At 38.4% G+C, this 17,923-nt stretch overlaps 1 protein-coding gene across 3 annotated transcripts in view; it reads left to right on the plus strand.

Moving 5' to 3' along the window:
- The window catches only part of PCDH10 (protocadherin 10), a 36,197-nt gene extending 18,659 nt beyond the window's left edge, over window positions 1–17,538 (plus strand). Inside the window, exons 5-7 of one of the 3 annotated variants that reach the window (XM_064149995.1) lie at window positions 11,464–11,559; window positions 13,419–13,493; window positions 15,884–17,538. In XM_064149995.1, coding sequence (XP_064006065.1) covers window positions 11,464–11,559; window positions 13,419–13,453 — 131 coding nt within the window. In that variant the 3' untranslated portion in view covers window positions 13,454–13,493; window positions 15,884–17,538. The remainder of the gene's footprint in view (window positions 1–11,463; window positions 11,560–13,418; window positions 13,494–15,883) is intronic. The other 2 variants (XM_064149997.1, XM_064149998.1) reach the window with 2 other exon arrangements.
- The last annotated feature ends 385 nt before the right edge of the window (window positions 17,539–17,923 follow it).

Genomic DNA, 17,923 nt, shown 5'->3' on the forward strand with positions numbered 1-17,923 from the left:
CCAGCTGGGCAGGCTTGCTTACTCACTCAACCTGTGCCGTTAGGGTAATAGCCACAGATGGCAGCTAGAGCTTTGCCTGTGCCATGTGAGTGTATCTGCTCATGTCTGTGTCTGCTTGGTGATTCTTGCCCTGCGTTCCACTGAACATAGTGCAGAACCTCTGGGAAAACACATGAGGAAGGTGTTGTATATTATCATGAGAAATTTTAAGTGTTCTTGAGGAAAAAAAGGACCATGGGAATAATTCCCTGAGAAGTATGCCCCAGTGTACAAAGCCAGCAAGAAGGAAATGTAATGTTAGGTCATAACAAAGAATTGAATTGAAAATACAGTTAAAAGGTGTTACAAAACCCTTACACAAAACATTTCACTCCGTTGCTCTAACCAGTCTGTTTATTCCTTAGAGCTATGTGGTATAATGACAAAAATAGTGAAAATAAACCAATGTGAAGTCATATTTAAAGCTTAGCACTAATTAACTTAGACAAGTTGTGACAGGGACACAAAGTAAACAGGAGACTGCGTGAAGTCAGAGGAGCGTAAGGTGGGTGTTTCTGGTTTGCTGTGCTCAGTAAGGAGAGAGCAACAAGGCAGTAAAACAGTTGAAGGGCAGCCAGGTCATGAAACAATAAGATCATACACATTTAATAAAATCACACACATTTGGGTCAAATAATCTGCCCAACTTAATGATTATGGGGTACGATTGAAACTAAATAGAGGGATTTGGGTGTTTGCTGCTTTGCTGTTTGGAGTTTAGGTCATGACATGGCTAAATGAAGAGCTGTTAACAAATTGTTATGTTACAAATTGTAATGTAGAAAAAGATGCAGGTCCTCATACCTGAAGGTATTTCTTTACTTCCCAATTTAAGAATTTCACCTTAGTGGTCTGAGCCACTGGACTCACACACACTGATTTCCACATAAACACACATGTTCTGTGTATTACTCCAAGCAGAACACACCCAAAGCAAATCCAATAATACTCAAATAATATATTTGGAAGAATATATTTTTCCCAGATTTGAAATATTTATTATGACTACAGGTTATGAAATTGTGATATAATAATAAATTGTAGGGGGTTTGAAAATAGTTTTCTCCAGAAGTAACTCCAGGATCATTCTAACTTGCATATTCTTCTTGCTCTGCAATTCACACTGACTTCTTCTGATTCATCCATGTGATTTGAACTCTGCCTCTCTGGAAAATATTAAGAAATGGTCATAAAACATGAGAGAGTCTGAGTGTCACTGGACAAAACAAAATAAGTAAAAAAACAGTGGTGAGGAAAACAAAATGTAGCTTTTAAATAATCCCTTTGTTTTCAAAATAATTTCTAACTGTTTCTGTCTAATTTTTCATTCAGTGATGATTATAGTACCCATTATTTTTGCATGTATTTTTACCATTATGACAAAAATCCCCAAACTGTCCAATATTGAGACTCTGTTGTACCAGATTCTGCTGAATACTGAGAGAGTGAATGCCTTATCAGTCTGATTCTGATTCATTTGGTCTATACTTTGGTCTGTTTGGTCTGTTCTGGTCTATACTTTGGACCAGGTCCTGAAATGGTGACTGTGACCAGCACCAGTAGTGTTGTGGTCTATACTTGACAATAAGAAGTAACTTTAATTATTTAATTTTTTAAAAAAATTTTGTGGATCATTCTAGATGTGCTTTTTTTCCTAATACTTTAAAGCTATCCTGCTGACATTAGTAGTAGAATATTTTTTACTTCCTGTGAAGAGGTTAAGATTATTCTTATATATGGAAAAAATCAAATAGTGCCATAGTATGTTAACTTTTTTGTGCTGAAGTGCTTAGTTTTTACTCTAAAATATTACTTCGGGGCATAGCTTAATCTGCTTTAGGAGCAAGTTAAAATAAACTACATAAAGGCACCATTTACTAGGCAGAATAACAGTGTTTCTGCAAGGACACGTCCTAGGATAATAATTGTGTTCTGAAGTAGCCCCCTAATTAGCTGTGTAATATTTTCTACATGCACACAAGCATCTTCATCTTTACTGATGAAACTGCATCATTGTCATGGTAACTGTTGCAACACCATTAACATTTATGTGTGAATAAAGGTTTTATCATGTCCATAGAATCGTAGAATGGGATGGGTTGGAAGGGACTTTCAAGAACATTTAGTTCCAACTCCCCTGCTGTGGGCAGGGACACTTCCCACCAGCCCAAGTTATAGAATCACAGAATGGTTTAGGTTGGAAGGGACCTCAATGGTCATCCAGTCCCAGCCCCCTACCATAGGCAGGGACACCTCCCACTAGAACAGGTCGCTAAAGGCCTCATCCAACCTGGCCTTGAACACCTTCTGGAAGGGAGCAGCCACAACCTCCCAGGGCAACCTGTGCCAGTGTCTCACCAGCCTCACTGGAAAGAACTTCTTCCTAATATCCAGTTTAAATCTCCCCTCTGCCACTTTAAACCCATTTCTGTCACTACAAGCCTTGTAAATAGTCCCTCCCCAGCCCTCCTGTATCCCCCCTCAGATACTGGAAGGCCACTCCAAGGTCTCCTGGAAGCCTTCTCGTCTCTAGGCTGAAGGGCCCCAACTCTTGTAATCTGTCCTCACAGCAGAGCTGCTGCAGCCCTCTGAGCATCTTTGTGACCTTCTCTGGACTGGCTCCAACACTTCCATGTCCTTTTTGTGTTGGGGGCTCCGGAACTGCACACAGTACTCCAGGTTGGGTCTCAAGAGAGCAGAGTAAAGGGGCAGAATCTCCTCCTTTGCCCTGCTGGCCACACTTCTGATGCAGCTCAGGACATGGTTGCTGTCTGGTCTGCGCTCACACTGCTTGCTCACCTTGAGCTTTTCATTAGCCTAGACCCTCAGGTCCTTTCCCTCAAGGCTTCTCCAGCCATTCACCACCCATCCTGGCCCAGCTAAATCAAGTTGGTTTACAAACAAATGAAAAGTTTATCAAAAGCCTTTGCACAGTTGAATATTTAGAAACTGAACTTCCAATTTTATTCAAACAGCCTACTCCAGAGCTAGCACTAACAGCAGTTTACAATCATTATCCGTCTTACTGAATTAGATGAGATTAGATTTCTCCTAGAGGAGAAAAATGTTCATGTGTTTGTACCAGGACAAGAAGTGCACTTACAGCACTTTTGTGGTGTGGGTTGTTTGTTTTGTTTTGTTTTGTTTTTTTTTTTTTTTTTTTTTTTTTTTTTTTTTTTTTTTTGTTTTTGTTTTTTTTTTTGAGAAATAAAGTGCATCTAAGTATTTTTGGGCTGTTTTGATCTCAATAGAGCAATGAAGGCCTATTTCTATATGGCAGGATATGTAACACAACATTTTCACAGTATCACAGTATCATCAGGGCTGGAATATACCTCACAGATCAAGTCCAACCCTTTACCACAGAGCTCAAGGCTAGACCATGGCACCAAGTGCCACGTCCAACCTTGCCTTGAACAGCCCCAGGGATGGCGACTCCACCACCTCCCCAGGCAGCCCATTCCAGTGTCCAATGACTCTCTCAGTGAAGAACTTTCTCCTCACCTCCAGCCTAAATTTCCCCTGGTACAGCCTGAGGCTGTGTCCTCTCGTTCTGGCGCTGGCCACCTGAGAGAAGAGAGCAACCTCCCCCTGGCTACAACCACCCCTCAGGTAGTTGTAGACATCAATAAGGTCACCCCTGAGCCTCCTCTTCTCCAGGCTAAACAATCCCAGCTCCCTCAGCCTCTCCTCGTAGGGCTTGTGTTCAAGGCCTCTCACCAGCCTCGTCGCCCTTCTCTGGACATGCTCAAGCATCTCAATGTCCCTCCTAAACTGGGGGGCCCAGAACTGAACACAGTACCCAAGGTGTGGTCTAACCAGTGCAGAGTACAAGGGCAGAATGACCTCCCTGCTCCTGCTGACCACACCATTCCTGATGCAGGCCAGTATGCCACTGGCTCTCTTGGCCACCTGGGCACACTGCTGGCTCATGTTCAGGCGGGTATCAATCAGCACTCCCAGATCCCTCTCTGTCTTGCTGCTCTCCAGCCACTCCAACCCCAGCCTGTATCTCTGCATGGGGTTGTTGTGGCCAAAGTGCAGCACCCTGCACTTGGAGCTATTGAACCCCATCCCATTGGACTCTGCCCATCTGCCCTGATCTTTGATGTATGAAAAAAATGTTTTGTACAAGAGGTCCTTACTGTTTCTGAGAAGTTTCCAAAAAAACAAGAGGAAACTGCAATTTTGTACATTGGATATGAGGGGGAAAGATTTTCATGTAGTTTCTTTTACTTTCTTTTTTCTTTTTCTTCTACTTTTTTGGGTGGATTTTTGGGTGTTTGGGTTTTTCTTTTTTGTTGTTGTTGTTGTTGTTGGTTTGTTTGGAGTTCTTTTTTGGTTATATTTCATTTCTAGAAATTATTGGTGTAATTTTATCACAGCTGTGACAGCATGGCATTACATGAGCATATACATAAACAACAGCTATTCTGAATGGACACTCAATTAATTTCTAATTAATAATTTGCTTTTAAAATTTGCCCACTTGATTTCTCATATAAATCAGGTACAGTCTGGAGCTGCCTGATCCCTTCCTTGATCATTTTTAGTTCAGTTTGTCATTTTCACACAGGCTTGCAGTAGAGATGCACAGAAATAAAAGAAAACTTCATGCTCTCCACCATGAGGGTGTTGAGACCCTGGAATGGGTTGCCCAGGGAGGTGGTGGAAGCCACATCCCTGGAGGTGTTTAAAGCCCGGCTGGATGAGGCTATAGACAACTTGATCTCATGTGAGGTGTCCCTGCCCAAGGCAGGGGAGTTGGAACTAGCTGATCTTTGTGATCCCTTCCAACCCTGACTGATTCTATGATTCTCTTGCAATTTTCCACAAACAAATTAGCACCAGTAAGTTGCATGTGGTATTAAAGTTCTGGGGGAAGAAGAAACAAAATATTCTAATGCTGGATTGAATACAAAAAAGTTTAATTGAAATACATTTTTTAGTGGCATGAATAAACAAATGATACGTGCATAGTATGTGTATGATATGCGACTAGTACAATTTAATGCTCCAACAGGATGTTACAATTGTACCTTTCACTTTAAATCTGATCTGCATAACTGACTACCTTGCATATCCTGCTGGAGACAGTGGAACTCTACGGTTATGTTCAGGAATTTATCTCTGGGACAAGATTTAGCTCCCATTTCTACACAAATGAGAATGCCTGTGCATGAAATATTGCTCAGCAAAAATGGAGGCTGAGTTGAAAAGCTGACATCTGATAATGCTAATAAACCTAATTGGATGATTTTGCTTTTCTAAAACGTCTAATAGAGCATTTCCAATTTTTCTTATATCTGTATCACTTACACTTCAAGTTTGCCACTTCAGATGCATCATCTCTATTAGGTAACTAAAGCTTGTGATAAAAAAAACAATCCCAGACCAGAAATAAAACCTAAACATATATAATAATACCAATTAATAAGGAGAGAACAATTCTGTGATGGCTTTCTAACCATTATTGCAGATACTCTATGATCTTGAATAAACCACCTATGATGATTCATTCTACAATGAGCATTGCATAACTTCTGAAAGGTATTTTTGTCTCACATTCACCACTGGTTTGCATTCTTCATCTGAACATGCTCCGCTTGCAGCTATCGCTCAAAGGGAAAAACACTTAGAAGAGAGCACTGCTGCAAGAATAGAAAATAAATGGATAATTCAGAGAGCAAAGTTAGGAAAGAATATATAAATATGCAAAGGTAACGTGGCTGTAGCCCAATAAATTACATAAGTTTTATCAGGTTTTAAATTAAAATAATGAATTACATAATTTTCATCACATTTTAAATGAAAATAATGAATACAAGAAAAAGAAATAAGCCTTCTTTTTAATATTAAAGCACGGGTGTTGGCTGTTATATTTGCATACTATTTGTTGGAATCTCTTTATGTAACTAACTCTGATCTCAGGCAAAATGAGCAGTGCCTTGTGTACAAAATACTGACTAAAAAGTATCCCTATTATTAGATTTACATAGCACCTTTTATGTCAGATGACTCTAGAGCTCTTTGCAACTGCAGTGCAGGAAAATAGTTAAACAATTTTAAAAAATTAAAAATAGCTTTAATTTGAAATAAAATGATATTCTTATTTATATCTTTTCTCTTCAGAATATATAATTTCAACTTTTTCTTCCTCTAATAGCTGCAAAAGTCTTTATTTGCCAGTTCTGACCGAAACACACACAGAGAAATCTTGTATGTGTGTCTCATGTTGGTGCTATATTTATTCATTTATGTCAATTTTGAGAGTGCTTATGTCTGCTGTGAATATGCCATCTGTGGAGATATCTTTTAAAATATGAAATGCCACTTTCTGGATTCCTACCAGTAGAATATGAAAAGAAAAAAAAAAAAGCCAACCCAACACAAAGATTGCTTTAGACTCTAGGAGTCATTTTTTGAGATTACTCTGTTATGCTGGTTTAAAATTCCAAAAGGCCTCTTGTCCTACAAATGAAAATCCTGGGACAGAAGTAATTTAGCCACTTATGGACATGAGTCTCTTTGGAAAGCAGTAGGCTGTTTGCAGTTAAAATTTTCAAAGGCAGTGAGGTTATTTATTTTCAATAGGCAAATTCTGTTCATTATGAATAAATGCTGCTCTTAAGTGTACAAACTACCTTACAGTGACAGTCAGGAGCTGGAGAATTGAGTGTCTAATCTATGCACAGCAAAGTTTTCTCATCTCATTGCTTCTGTCTGAAGAACTGCTTGGTCTGCACAGCAGAAGAGTTTATTCTTGTTCCTGACTCTTTTGTTGTACACTGGAACTGACTTTCCCTGGCTGTTTCCACTGCTTTCATTTTTAAGGGCTACCCTTCTTTTTTGTTTTGTTTGTTTGTTTGGGGGTTTGTTGGGTTTGGGGTTTGGTTTGTTTTTGTTGGTGTTTTTTTTCCTTCTCTCACCCAAAGGAGGGAAAATGGGGAAAGTCATTTAAAGAATGCAACAAACAGCCCCAGAGAAAAGGAACTGCATCTATTTGTTGTGTTTGGACAAGCAGACTGTAGGGATCAGTGCTGTTATTTATCCAGCATGCCTGTAAACAGCTCTATCTGTGTACTGGCCACCCTGGATCCACAGTTTTGCACTAGCAGGAGGATGCCCGACACTGGAAAGTAGCTGTGAATATCTTTTAATTCATTTTACAGTGTGGTGAAGTCAGAAGAGTGAAATAATATGTATTTGTTATCTTCTTGTAAGGCAGAAAGTAGGAGATACAGATGATTAGAATATTGTTTTTAGCTTCAATGCCTAATAAATTGTTGGAAGAACTAAGTATGGTGATAGTTATCAATGTGAATTCACTACAAACCTAGACTCAGCTGAGGTAATTTAGTTTCTTTCTTTGATGGAGCAGTGGTCTTTATCAGTTGGAGGAATTACTGTGGACATGGGGAGACAAATGTTCAGAACTCACTTCCCAAATTCTGCCTGAAAATTGTGTGCGTGTATGAGTTGCAAGAGTGAATCTGCATTTCTTGCAGACGCATGAATCTATTTCATATGTGTAAATGATATTATTTTACATGACATTTTCACAGGTTATCAGGAGTAATGTGGATTAGAAAGAAAATAAATGGATGCAGAGTAGATTCACCAAAGAAGTTACGAGGATGGCAGCCTCCTCTTTTAGCAAGTGGCCTGAGTCCTCTGACTTTATCTTTTCACCTCCAGCATCATGGCTGCATTCAGCACTGGAGAAGGAGTCATTATGAAACTGTTGAATGCAACCTTTCTTTATTCATAAGGAATTTTCTAGATGCTGATACTGTGGATTCATCGTTGTCAGAGTAAAATTCTGTCACTCTGTGGCTTTTTTAGTTGCCTATTTGTGCTTTTATTTGACATCCATCTATCCTCAATTGGAATCTGGATGACAATGACAATTGAATGAAGCTGCACACAGCTGTGGGTATTGATAGGAATGGAGATCTAAAAAACCAAAGGTCTTGCTTACAAATGAGAGGCAGCAATACCTTTTTTTTTTCTGCTCTACTTGGGATCAAGTGCTGTGTGCTTTGTACATGCAATATTCTTTATGTCTAATATGTTATGGTCTGTACTCCTACAATTTCTCATGTGCCTTTAGCCTGAGTCAACTGCCTTTCTTCCACAAGTCCTGAACATGGTATGAGTATCAGAACATGAGCCAGGGACCATTTTTAAAAGCAGATTGAATATGATCACACTATAGGGCCCCACATATTGCTCAATCTGGCTGAGAAATTTTAATAATGTGGATATTAATAATTTCATTCTGGTAGTCTAAAGTGACAAAGAATAGTGATAGTCAAGTTTCATTCATCAGTAGGACCTGAATCAGTATTTGTTTTTGAATAAGAAGAATTTTGGAGAGATTGTGGGACATTTATATGATACACTCAAATATCTTACCTTGGTAAACTGGGAAGAACTCTGAACAGAATCTGAGTGTGTGCTGCTCATGAAAAGCGGCGATCAGTACTGTGCTTTAGAAAATGGAAAAAGAAACATTCAAAACTGAGAGGGGACATGCCTGCCAGATCCTAATGCTACCTAGTCCCTGCTAGTAAAGAGGAATGGTGGAAAAAACATAATGACAAAGATAAATTGGATAGGAACATGCAGCGTGATGCTGGTGTAATACTGCAATGCACGCTGCCTTCTGTAAGCACAAGTACATTTAGTTATTTCAGGCTGAATCTGGCATGCTTAATTTAGGTACATCTGAAGGCCACCAAATGGTGACTTAAACCTATGTCTGTACTCCCTTGAATCTATAGGGAATTTAGGCACTTGAGAACAGATTAGGATTGATTCATATCCTTCCTCTTCTTCCTAGGACACTGAAAGTTCTAAGTCACGTTGTAGTCAGCCTTCAATGTATTCTGCACTGGCTGTCTTGCATACTGACAGCTTAAAGAGATGTGTTATGTAGACTCCAGAAGAGTGGCATAAAATGGTGAATTTTGAAAAAAACAAACAAATAAACACACACCCACCAAAAAAAAAACCACAACCAAAATTACATGGAGGAGGAAAAAAAAGGTTGAGGAGAAGAAATGGTTGTTGCATATAAATGCATAAGAATTTTTTATTGAAATAAAAAAAGAAAAAAAGAAAAGTATTCAAATGCTGGTATTAATAAGGGTGGTACCAAAATTGCTAGCTTACACTGAATCAGGACAAATGTGAGTTTGCTGCTAGAACATGGCTGATGGAGAATCTGGAAATCTGTGCTGAGTTCGTGATACATCAGGAACCATTTAGGAGTTATGTAGTTGGTGTTGATACAGTGCGTAGTTATAAGAACTCTTGCAAAATTAAATAGTCCAGGATTTTCTGAATATAATGGTGATGTTATGCATTGTCTCTAGTGTTTTCAGGTAGATAATACATTTATGGCAGTACAGAAAGAAAAAACCTACTTTTTTCTGCTCTCTGTATCATGTGGGAAAACTGCCTTTGGTATTTTTATGGTACATTATAGAACATAGCTTAGGACTTTCTGTGCTGAATTGTAGTAACTAAAAATCATTGTTTCTGTAGTAAATAATGGCAACCAGAGATAAATCAAATCTGACATGTACTATGCCATTGGGCTGTTGCTGGCAGTTAAAAGGGAAAAAAAATTGTCAGCACTTAAAGCAGAAAATCAAATGCACATAAAAATATCGTGTGTGCCACAGAGCATTGATGACAAAATCTGGGACTTGACTCAAAAGAAAATCCTTCTTAATCATATGTTTCATGTAAAGCACATGGTGATTAAGATCAGTGCTTAAACGTAAGCCTATACTTGAGGATAGTCCTAAGCAGAGAGAAATTTTATTTGGTGATTTCATGAACTGGGACTTGGGGATTTAAGAACTGAAGTGCTTGGGTTTTTTTTTTCAGAGGATCAGCTAAGTCCAGGTAGAATATAAATCTCAGTGCACTTAATAGCACCAGAGAAACATCATTTCAGCGACCGTCACCATGGGTCAACATTTGTATCAGGTTTCCCACTTGCCATATGAAAATACTTACCAAGACATGTTCCAGACATCAAAAATATCTTCTAAGTGTGTATTTTCTGATCTTGAAATGGAGCTAACAGAAGTGGCAATGTGTGTCAGTCAGAAAGTGGGTCAATAAACTTCTTTCAAAAAAAGATTGATACTCTGTTTAAGTTGTTGATGCAGAATTCAACACTATCTTTAAGTGTGGAAAGTGGCAATTTTGTACTTAAGCTCAAAGGACAACCCCTTCTCATGGAGTAAATACCACACTGCTGCTCATGTTCACTGGATTACAGTCAGTGCAGCATCCACCACTGTCAAATTTTGGCTTGGCTGAGAATTGCTGTTTCTTGAACCAGTTTTAACAGATAGGGGCATGGAAATTACGCACTTAATGCAAGACAAAAAGAAAGTGCAATATATGTGGTTAAATTATTTACTTCATACAAAAGACATCTTCTTGGCACAATCATCTTTGTTCCAGATGTAAAGTTGTAGTCTCATGGGAAGGAAAGATTTTAATGGTGTGTAGGGTTTATTTATTTAGATAAAAGCATGTCTGTTTCCAAAAAAAGATTCAGTGCAACAATTAGGAACTTGTGCATTTTGGCCTACTTTATTTATTGACAGCCTGAAGACCTAATGTTCATAATTACTTTTCTTTTTCCCCACGAAAAATCTGGGTAATTGTGCCCATTAGTCCAAATGCTGCTGGTTTCTTTTAGAAAGATTGTTTATAATTCTGAGTTTTGCAGATCCCAGAAGGAACACTTGAGTCATAATGAATTCTGTATCTGTGTTAGGGACAAAATCTGCCTTGGTGCACCTTCTCCTGCTTTCCCTACCTTGACACATGCCAGAAATGGCCAGACAGAAAGTTGTTTCATTCTTAGCTAACTCCCTAGTGGCCTTCAAGAGTTTCCAGACATACCTAAGCACATAAACAGTGGCTGCCAGAGCCAGTTGATTCATTGACATTAAAGAATATAAAATGAGTGTTCTCCATCTTCCTTTCCCCCCTAGCTTTTAATATAATACAGAGTTCACAGAACCACATTAATCGTGTAAGGTGCAACATGAGGATCTGAACACAAGGTATTTTGTCCAAGTGTGCTCTACAGAGTATGTAGATTTGAAGCACAAAATCTCTTATCTGAAGTCTTCAAAGAAGGAAAAGAAGTTGCCCTTAAACTAATCCATGAGGAAATGATATATAAGAAAAATGCTATTTTTAGGTTTGTGTGCCACAGTTGGTCAGGCTGGAAAAGACACTCTCTTTGCCATGAGTGGAAGTGTTATAAAATATTAGCAATGCTTGAAATAAAACGTCTTTATTAATAGCTCATTAAAGAAAAATCAGGCTTTGTGAATTGATACTGAATTGACACCTATAGTGACTGGAATACTTTTTTATCCACAGAACATGGGTGGCAGCAGAGTAATCCCCATCCTACATCCCCCAGCCCCAGCCCCAGCCGTGTGTCTCACCCTTTGCCTGGATGCACCACTACAAAGGGTGAGGGAGCTATGGTAGTTTACTCTGCATTCCCATTCACTTGTTGACATCTTTTCAGAACTCTCCTCGCTGATAGCTGAACTGGAGCTCCAGGTTAACTGAAGCAGGCAGATTATTTTGTACAGGATACCTAACACCGCTTCAACCCTGGTTTCTATTTGACTGGGCCAAGATCAAGCAAAACTGAATTTGAAGCCTGTTGGTTGTCACTAGAATTATCCATTCCTGGCTCTGCCCAAGCTGATGGGACTTAGCAAAGGGCTATATTTCATCTGCCACAGTTAATGTATGTAGGCTGTAAAGCAAACCATAAAAATATAAAGCTACTGAGAACCAATAATGAAATTAAACCCAACATTGCCATAATGTATATGAAGTAATTAACTGCTTTTAAATTCATTGTTCATTAGAAGTGAAGAGCATTTACTGCAGGGCCTAATAGCTGAGCTGTTTCTGAGCAGAATAGGATTGCAGCGTTGCATGGGGACAACCTGATCTGCATAAAGGTGGCACTGTGAGGCGCACAAGTACCTGTATCTGACAGCCAATATGAAGGCAAATATTACTTGGATACTGTGCTAGCTTAGAGCATTTGGATCTGAAATAGCAAGATGACAGCTTACATACTGGCCTTCCCCCCTCTTCTGCTCTTGGATAACGTTCTTTGCTTCAAAAGAGGGGCTTTCAGGTTCAAGTGTCATTTTTCTCCTAAGCAAAAGTGGACCAGTAATATTTCTGGAGCTGCAGCTGCATGCCTGACATTTGATATTTTAAAAAAGATTTTATTATCTAGGGGTTCATCTGGATCTTTGGACTGTTGCCACTTGGGAGAGCTCAGCAGTCATTCTGCTACAGCAGATATGATGCTGTGGGAGTTTATGGAGCTCTTAAATATAGAATAAAGTGAAAGTCACAAAAGTTCTAAAAGGCATAGAATGTGTTTTCATTGGCAGCTATGGTTGCCAGCTGTGGAGGGAAGCAGTGGACCTTCTCTCCATCCTAGTCAGATTAGCAGTACTAAGCAGGAAAAAAAAAATGATTCAGAGAGTCTGAAGAGCTTCCAAATAGAAGCAATCCCTTCTAGGGTTTGTCAACACAGGAGATATATATGTCTGTGTTCATGGCTGTAAGGAGTAGTCTGACATCTAGTTTGGACGTGGTGGAATGATTCATAGCAGGCTGAAAGGAAGATTTATTAGAGAACAGAACTTTGCACTATTTTCTGTTCATTTCTGATTCACAAGCTAGGAGTAGTCATTACATACTTTATGATTCTTGTTTCTTATGTTACTGTTCTGCATTTCTTTTTTCTGTTCATCTGCCACTGCTGTCTTTACACATCTCTCATCAGCCTACACAGAACTAGCTCACTGAATGGGAGGCTTCCTGGTGTCTACCGAGGAACAAACAGATCTTAATATATTTTTTGCTGGGTTTTACTTCTAGTTTTTATTGCAGCTCCAGATAAACTTTACACACTAAGCACTCAAATACTTAAAATCTTTGAGAAGTCTTTGGGGAAGGATCTGTAGTGAGTACAGAACAAATCATGTACCCTAGGAATTTTAATTGGAATACTTATTCTTCAGAAATTTTGTTCCCCTCAAACACTATTAGAATTTGGGTATGAATAGTATAATTACAGTAAGAGAATTATGCAACTGCTTATTATTAAAGCTCCTTTGCTAACACTGTGCTCACACAGGCTTGAAGCTTTCCTATGCACTAGGAAGTTCAGAACAGGAGATAACACAGAGATGAAAGAGAGAGCTGTGATCTCAGAAGAGATATTAGGCACCAGAAATGATGGCGTTCTTGTTCCAGCTCTTACACTGACTCTGATACTTCCGTTTCTATAGCACTTGCCATCTCTGGATCTCAAAGTGGATTATAAAGAATAGTGATTTAAACCTTCCTGCACCTCTAGGAGATAGGTAAGCAATATTATTCCCATTTTACAGATGGAGAAATTGTGATACAGAGAGGCTTAGTGTTTCTTGCTGAAGTTTGTTTACGAACACACATGCATGCACACAGAGAGCCAGAAACAGGTGTGAGAACTTTCACTGCCCTCTGTTTTAAGCTAAGTCCATCCTCCTTTCCATTTAACCTCTCTGATTTATATTCCCCATCTGTAAAAATACGGAAGCTGGTACAGGTAACTTGTGTGCACAGAGATTTCTGTGCAAATACAGAAGAAAGCAAAATGGTGGAGAATGAAATTTGCCTTTGAAATCCGATGCATTTTATTCATGTGCAGAGGATATTTCAATGTTTGGGACAAGGGTGTTTGTAGGTGGGGAGAGCTGCAGGTGTTTTACACCCTTACATGTAACATCTATCTGTTGCTATAAAATGGTGTGTTGGTTTGAGGCTAATTGGAATATTTTAATGAGGGAAATTAGATCATTGGCTGTGAAAAGAAAACAATAGTGATGTCTGTATCACTCATTTGTTCTGCTGAGAGGTATAAAAACATGATTGGTTTGTAATAAAAACATGTTCAGTGATGTTTAAAACTGAAGAACACACTATTTTACATGGCAAAAGGCTAGACCTCCAGCAACCGAATTTCTGTGTTACCTGAATGTACATCATAAACAGCTTTTGCTGTGCACCTCAAGTGCCACGTTAACACCACCAATACATTAGACAGGAGTAGAAGGACAGCAGTGCTGCACAGAAGCAGCAATTGCCCTGACTGCAGATCTCCGTGGTCTTCTCCTATGAAAATTCTAAAGCATCTGTAGTGCAGCTTGAGTTTAGCAGCAGCAGACTGTGGTCTAGACTACTGGTCTCATATATTCATAAGAAAAATAAAATTATTAGAAAGCTTTTGGATGAAATTTTTGAAGACCAAATCTAAGCCTCATTGCTCTTGTTGCTATTATTGGAATGATTGTTTCTTGCAATGTTAAAAAAAATACTTTAAAAGCTGTCTAGGCACTCGAGTAGCCTGATCATACCTTGCATGGAAATGTCATGAAGATTCTGATCTCTCTAATCTTAACTGCTGTGTTAAAAATATCTGGCAGGGGTTTTTAAAAATCCTTTCTAATTCTGCTACTAATTTGCTGCAGAACTGAAACATTCAGAACGTATTAAATGTTGATAACACATCTGGCAATTGTCTGTGTGTTGAACAGACAATGTATGCAGAAGTGTTTGCCACTTTCTGTGTGCATCCTATGGCATTGGCAGGTTAGGTTAGATTAGACACACACACAACACCCATGATAATCTCTCTCTGTAAGTAACCTGACTTCCCTGTGATACAGTAGATAAATATGGTATGTTTAGTTAGTGAATAAAAGTGGCTAGTTAGATACTCATGTTAAATGGAATGGAGTCTGGAAGTGCTTGTGTGTCAGCATGCAAACATCAACAAGCGTTTGTGGATGGCTTGATCCAAAAGTTCATTCTAAAGTTAAGATTTTTTTGTTTCGGAAACAATGCACAGAAATATACTGAATTTCAGGTAGGGATTTAGTTGATTTGGAGCTAAGGTAAAACTTGATTTTATTATCACGAGCTTTACTAAACAGTAATGGTAATGGTGATTATAATAACACTTCAGCAAGTGAATTCCTTCTTTGTCTCAACTTATGTGTGACTGAGATCAGAACTTAACCCAGGGTCTTCTTGAATGCTAATATAAATCATTCGTTACCTTTGCTCCCAATTACAGTTCAAATAGCTAGTGTCTTGAGGTAATACAGCTCCCACAGCTGGTGGATTAGGATATGGGTTTGTTAATGCATTGACCTTCTTTATCTGTGTAACATGAGTTAATTTGCAGCCTGACAGTAAATGCTGAAATTTGAATTGTAGCCACTAATGCACCATTTTTTCATCTCTGTCAAAGCAGACTAAGGGGTCATTTGCTGATGAGGATAATGGTTCACTTTGAAAGAGAAGGAAAGCTGCCTTCTGAGACTCTGAGGGCTTTTAGATCTTGCCTCCAAGAATAAGCTGAAATAGGGAAAGAAAGAAAGAAAAAAAAAGCATTGGAAATTCCATTATTATTGGACTTGAAAGTCTGACTATTCGTGTTGCTCCTTCTGCATAAGCACATGGGAATAGTTGCTCTGACCTGCTAGACAGAATAGCAAAACAGTGTGTGAAGTTTGGGGTTCAGGCTATCAAGCTCAAAAAGCCTTTTCTCTGAAAAGTGAATCAACAGTAAGCTGTTTGCTACTATGGGCATTTTAAGCAACAGTTTGTGCCAAGTTGTGATTATGTCTCTACGCTAAGCCTAAGAACTGTTGGAGATTGATTTATTTCTTTTTTTCCTCTCAGAAGTGTCTTTCTTTCTTTCCTGCAGCACGGAAAAGGATATGCTAGTCACTTCTACAGGACTTACCTGAAGCAGCATGATTTGCACAAAAGTCGACCAACAAAAAGCATCAACTTTCAACTTCATTATCTTGGCCATCCAGTTCTGTGTAACTGAAGGATTTGTGTGCTGTTGGAGACATCATGGCCAACAATAGGACCTAATTGCTCTCAGCAGGCCTGAGAAATGAGTTGAAATGTGTAGAACTGTAGAAACTTTAGAGGCAACTGATTTTGCCTCTCTGATCAGTGTGTGCCTGTTTACAGCACTATATTATCTTTCTCTCTCCAAAATGTCACTGAGCCCTTTAGATGTTTATATTCACCACAAGAAGCCAATCGTACAGATAAAAGAAATGTGCATTATAAATGCAATATCACTGTTTTAAACTTGACTGTTTTATATTAATTTTTGTGTGATCAAGTGTTCCCCAAACTATTCCAACTTTACAAGAGAGATTGTGATCATGTTCTTTTCACCTGTGGGTCACAAAAAAAATGTTCCTACTCTGAGGGCCCACGAAATTATCAAAGACATTCTGTAGTTTATACACCGTGTTGCAAAGTGTTTACTGTACTATTTCAAAGCTTCTAAATAAATATAAAATATATATATATTATATTATATATAATTTTCCGAAAAACAAACATGGTACAACTTAGTTGATTTTTAAATGGATTCATACAGTCTACACCATACACTAAAGTGAGAAGGTAATTCAGGGTTCCTAAGCTATCCTTGCTGAAAACAAACAAACAAAACCAACAAAAGTAAAAGAAACCTTTAATAGTACTTCCCCCACTATTCGTATTTTGGTCAATCCTGTTTTTTTCTTCTTGTTAAAAAAAAAAAAAAAAAAAGGGTAAAAAAAAGCTGTAAGCAACAACATTTTTGTCTAAAAGTTGTAATGAATTTTCAATGCCAAAGATGCAGCTGTCTATATTACCAGAACGAGCGCTATGTACTATCAAGAGGTATAACTCACTCTCCATCGTTTTGGTTAGATTTCTATGGTTTTTCATTTGGAATCACAAAAACCTTTTCTAAGGCTCTCTAAGCTCACCTGTATATGTTGTTAAAGAAGAACACCGGGTGTCTGTACATTTTGCAATGTAAGATATAATGTAAGTGAAGTTAAGTATTTTAAGCGAATCATCCCAGACTCATCCGTACGCATCCATGCAGGCATACACCCACACAAACGCCCGCACATCTCTCTCTGACATAGTTCTGTGAAACTATACAAATATATTGCCTACAAATATTTCTCTTGTGGCTAGGAATAGTTGTTGATAGAATTCAAATTACAAAGGCAAAGTATACGCCAAACGATTGACTCTTTTGTCACAAAGGAGATTGGAAATCAGGAACATGGCACATTCTCAGCTGGCCCCTCTCCCTTTGGAGGTAAAATGGGGTTGGCTACCATCTTGGTTGGGAAAAGGATTGAGCCCTTGCATATAATCTTTATGTTCTGTAATAATTCTGTGGTCTGAAACGGTATCTTAGAGCATTTTTTTTCTATGAAATATGGAAAAAGGTAAAAATTTCAAAGGTAAAGTTTAAAATAACTTTCATGTCCATGGAGTTTAAGTACCATTTACTAAATGTAAAAATCTAGTAAAATGTTTTTTTCTTTTTTTTCTTTTTGTATTGTGGTTTTTTTCCTCTCCTCTCTCCACTGTATCTTAATATGTTAAATACTGAAATCAAAATGAGAGAACATTCTGTTATCGACCAACATTATGCCAAATCTGAACAAATCCCTAGTGATGATTCAAGAGTAAGACAAGAGAAGATCTCTTGTTGATTGCAGTGGAATTTGGATCATGCCATCATATAGGAATTCTGATAGACGTACCAGTGCTGCCACAAGACGAGTATGTGTGAAACTAAATTCAGACACTGCTATGTTGTAATAGAGTCTGGGGTCTTTCCTTTTGGTTGGGTTGTTTGTTTATCATGCCGTTTTTTGTTAGAAGGCTATAAATCATCTGTAGGGAAACCATTCCCCTGTGGATCCAAACA

The sequence above is a fragment of the Pogoniulus pusillus genome, chromosome 10 (genome assembly GCF_015220805.1).
Source record: "Pogoniulus pusillus isolate bPogPus1 chromosome 10, bPogPus1.pri, whole genome shotgun sequence".
Lineage (NCBI taxonomy): Eukaryota > Metazoa > Chordata > Aves > Piciformes > Lybiidae > Pogoniulus > Pogoniulus pusillus.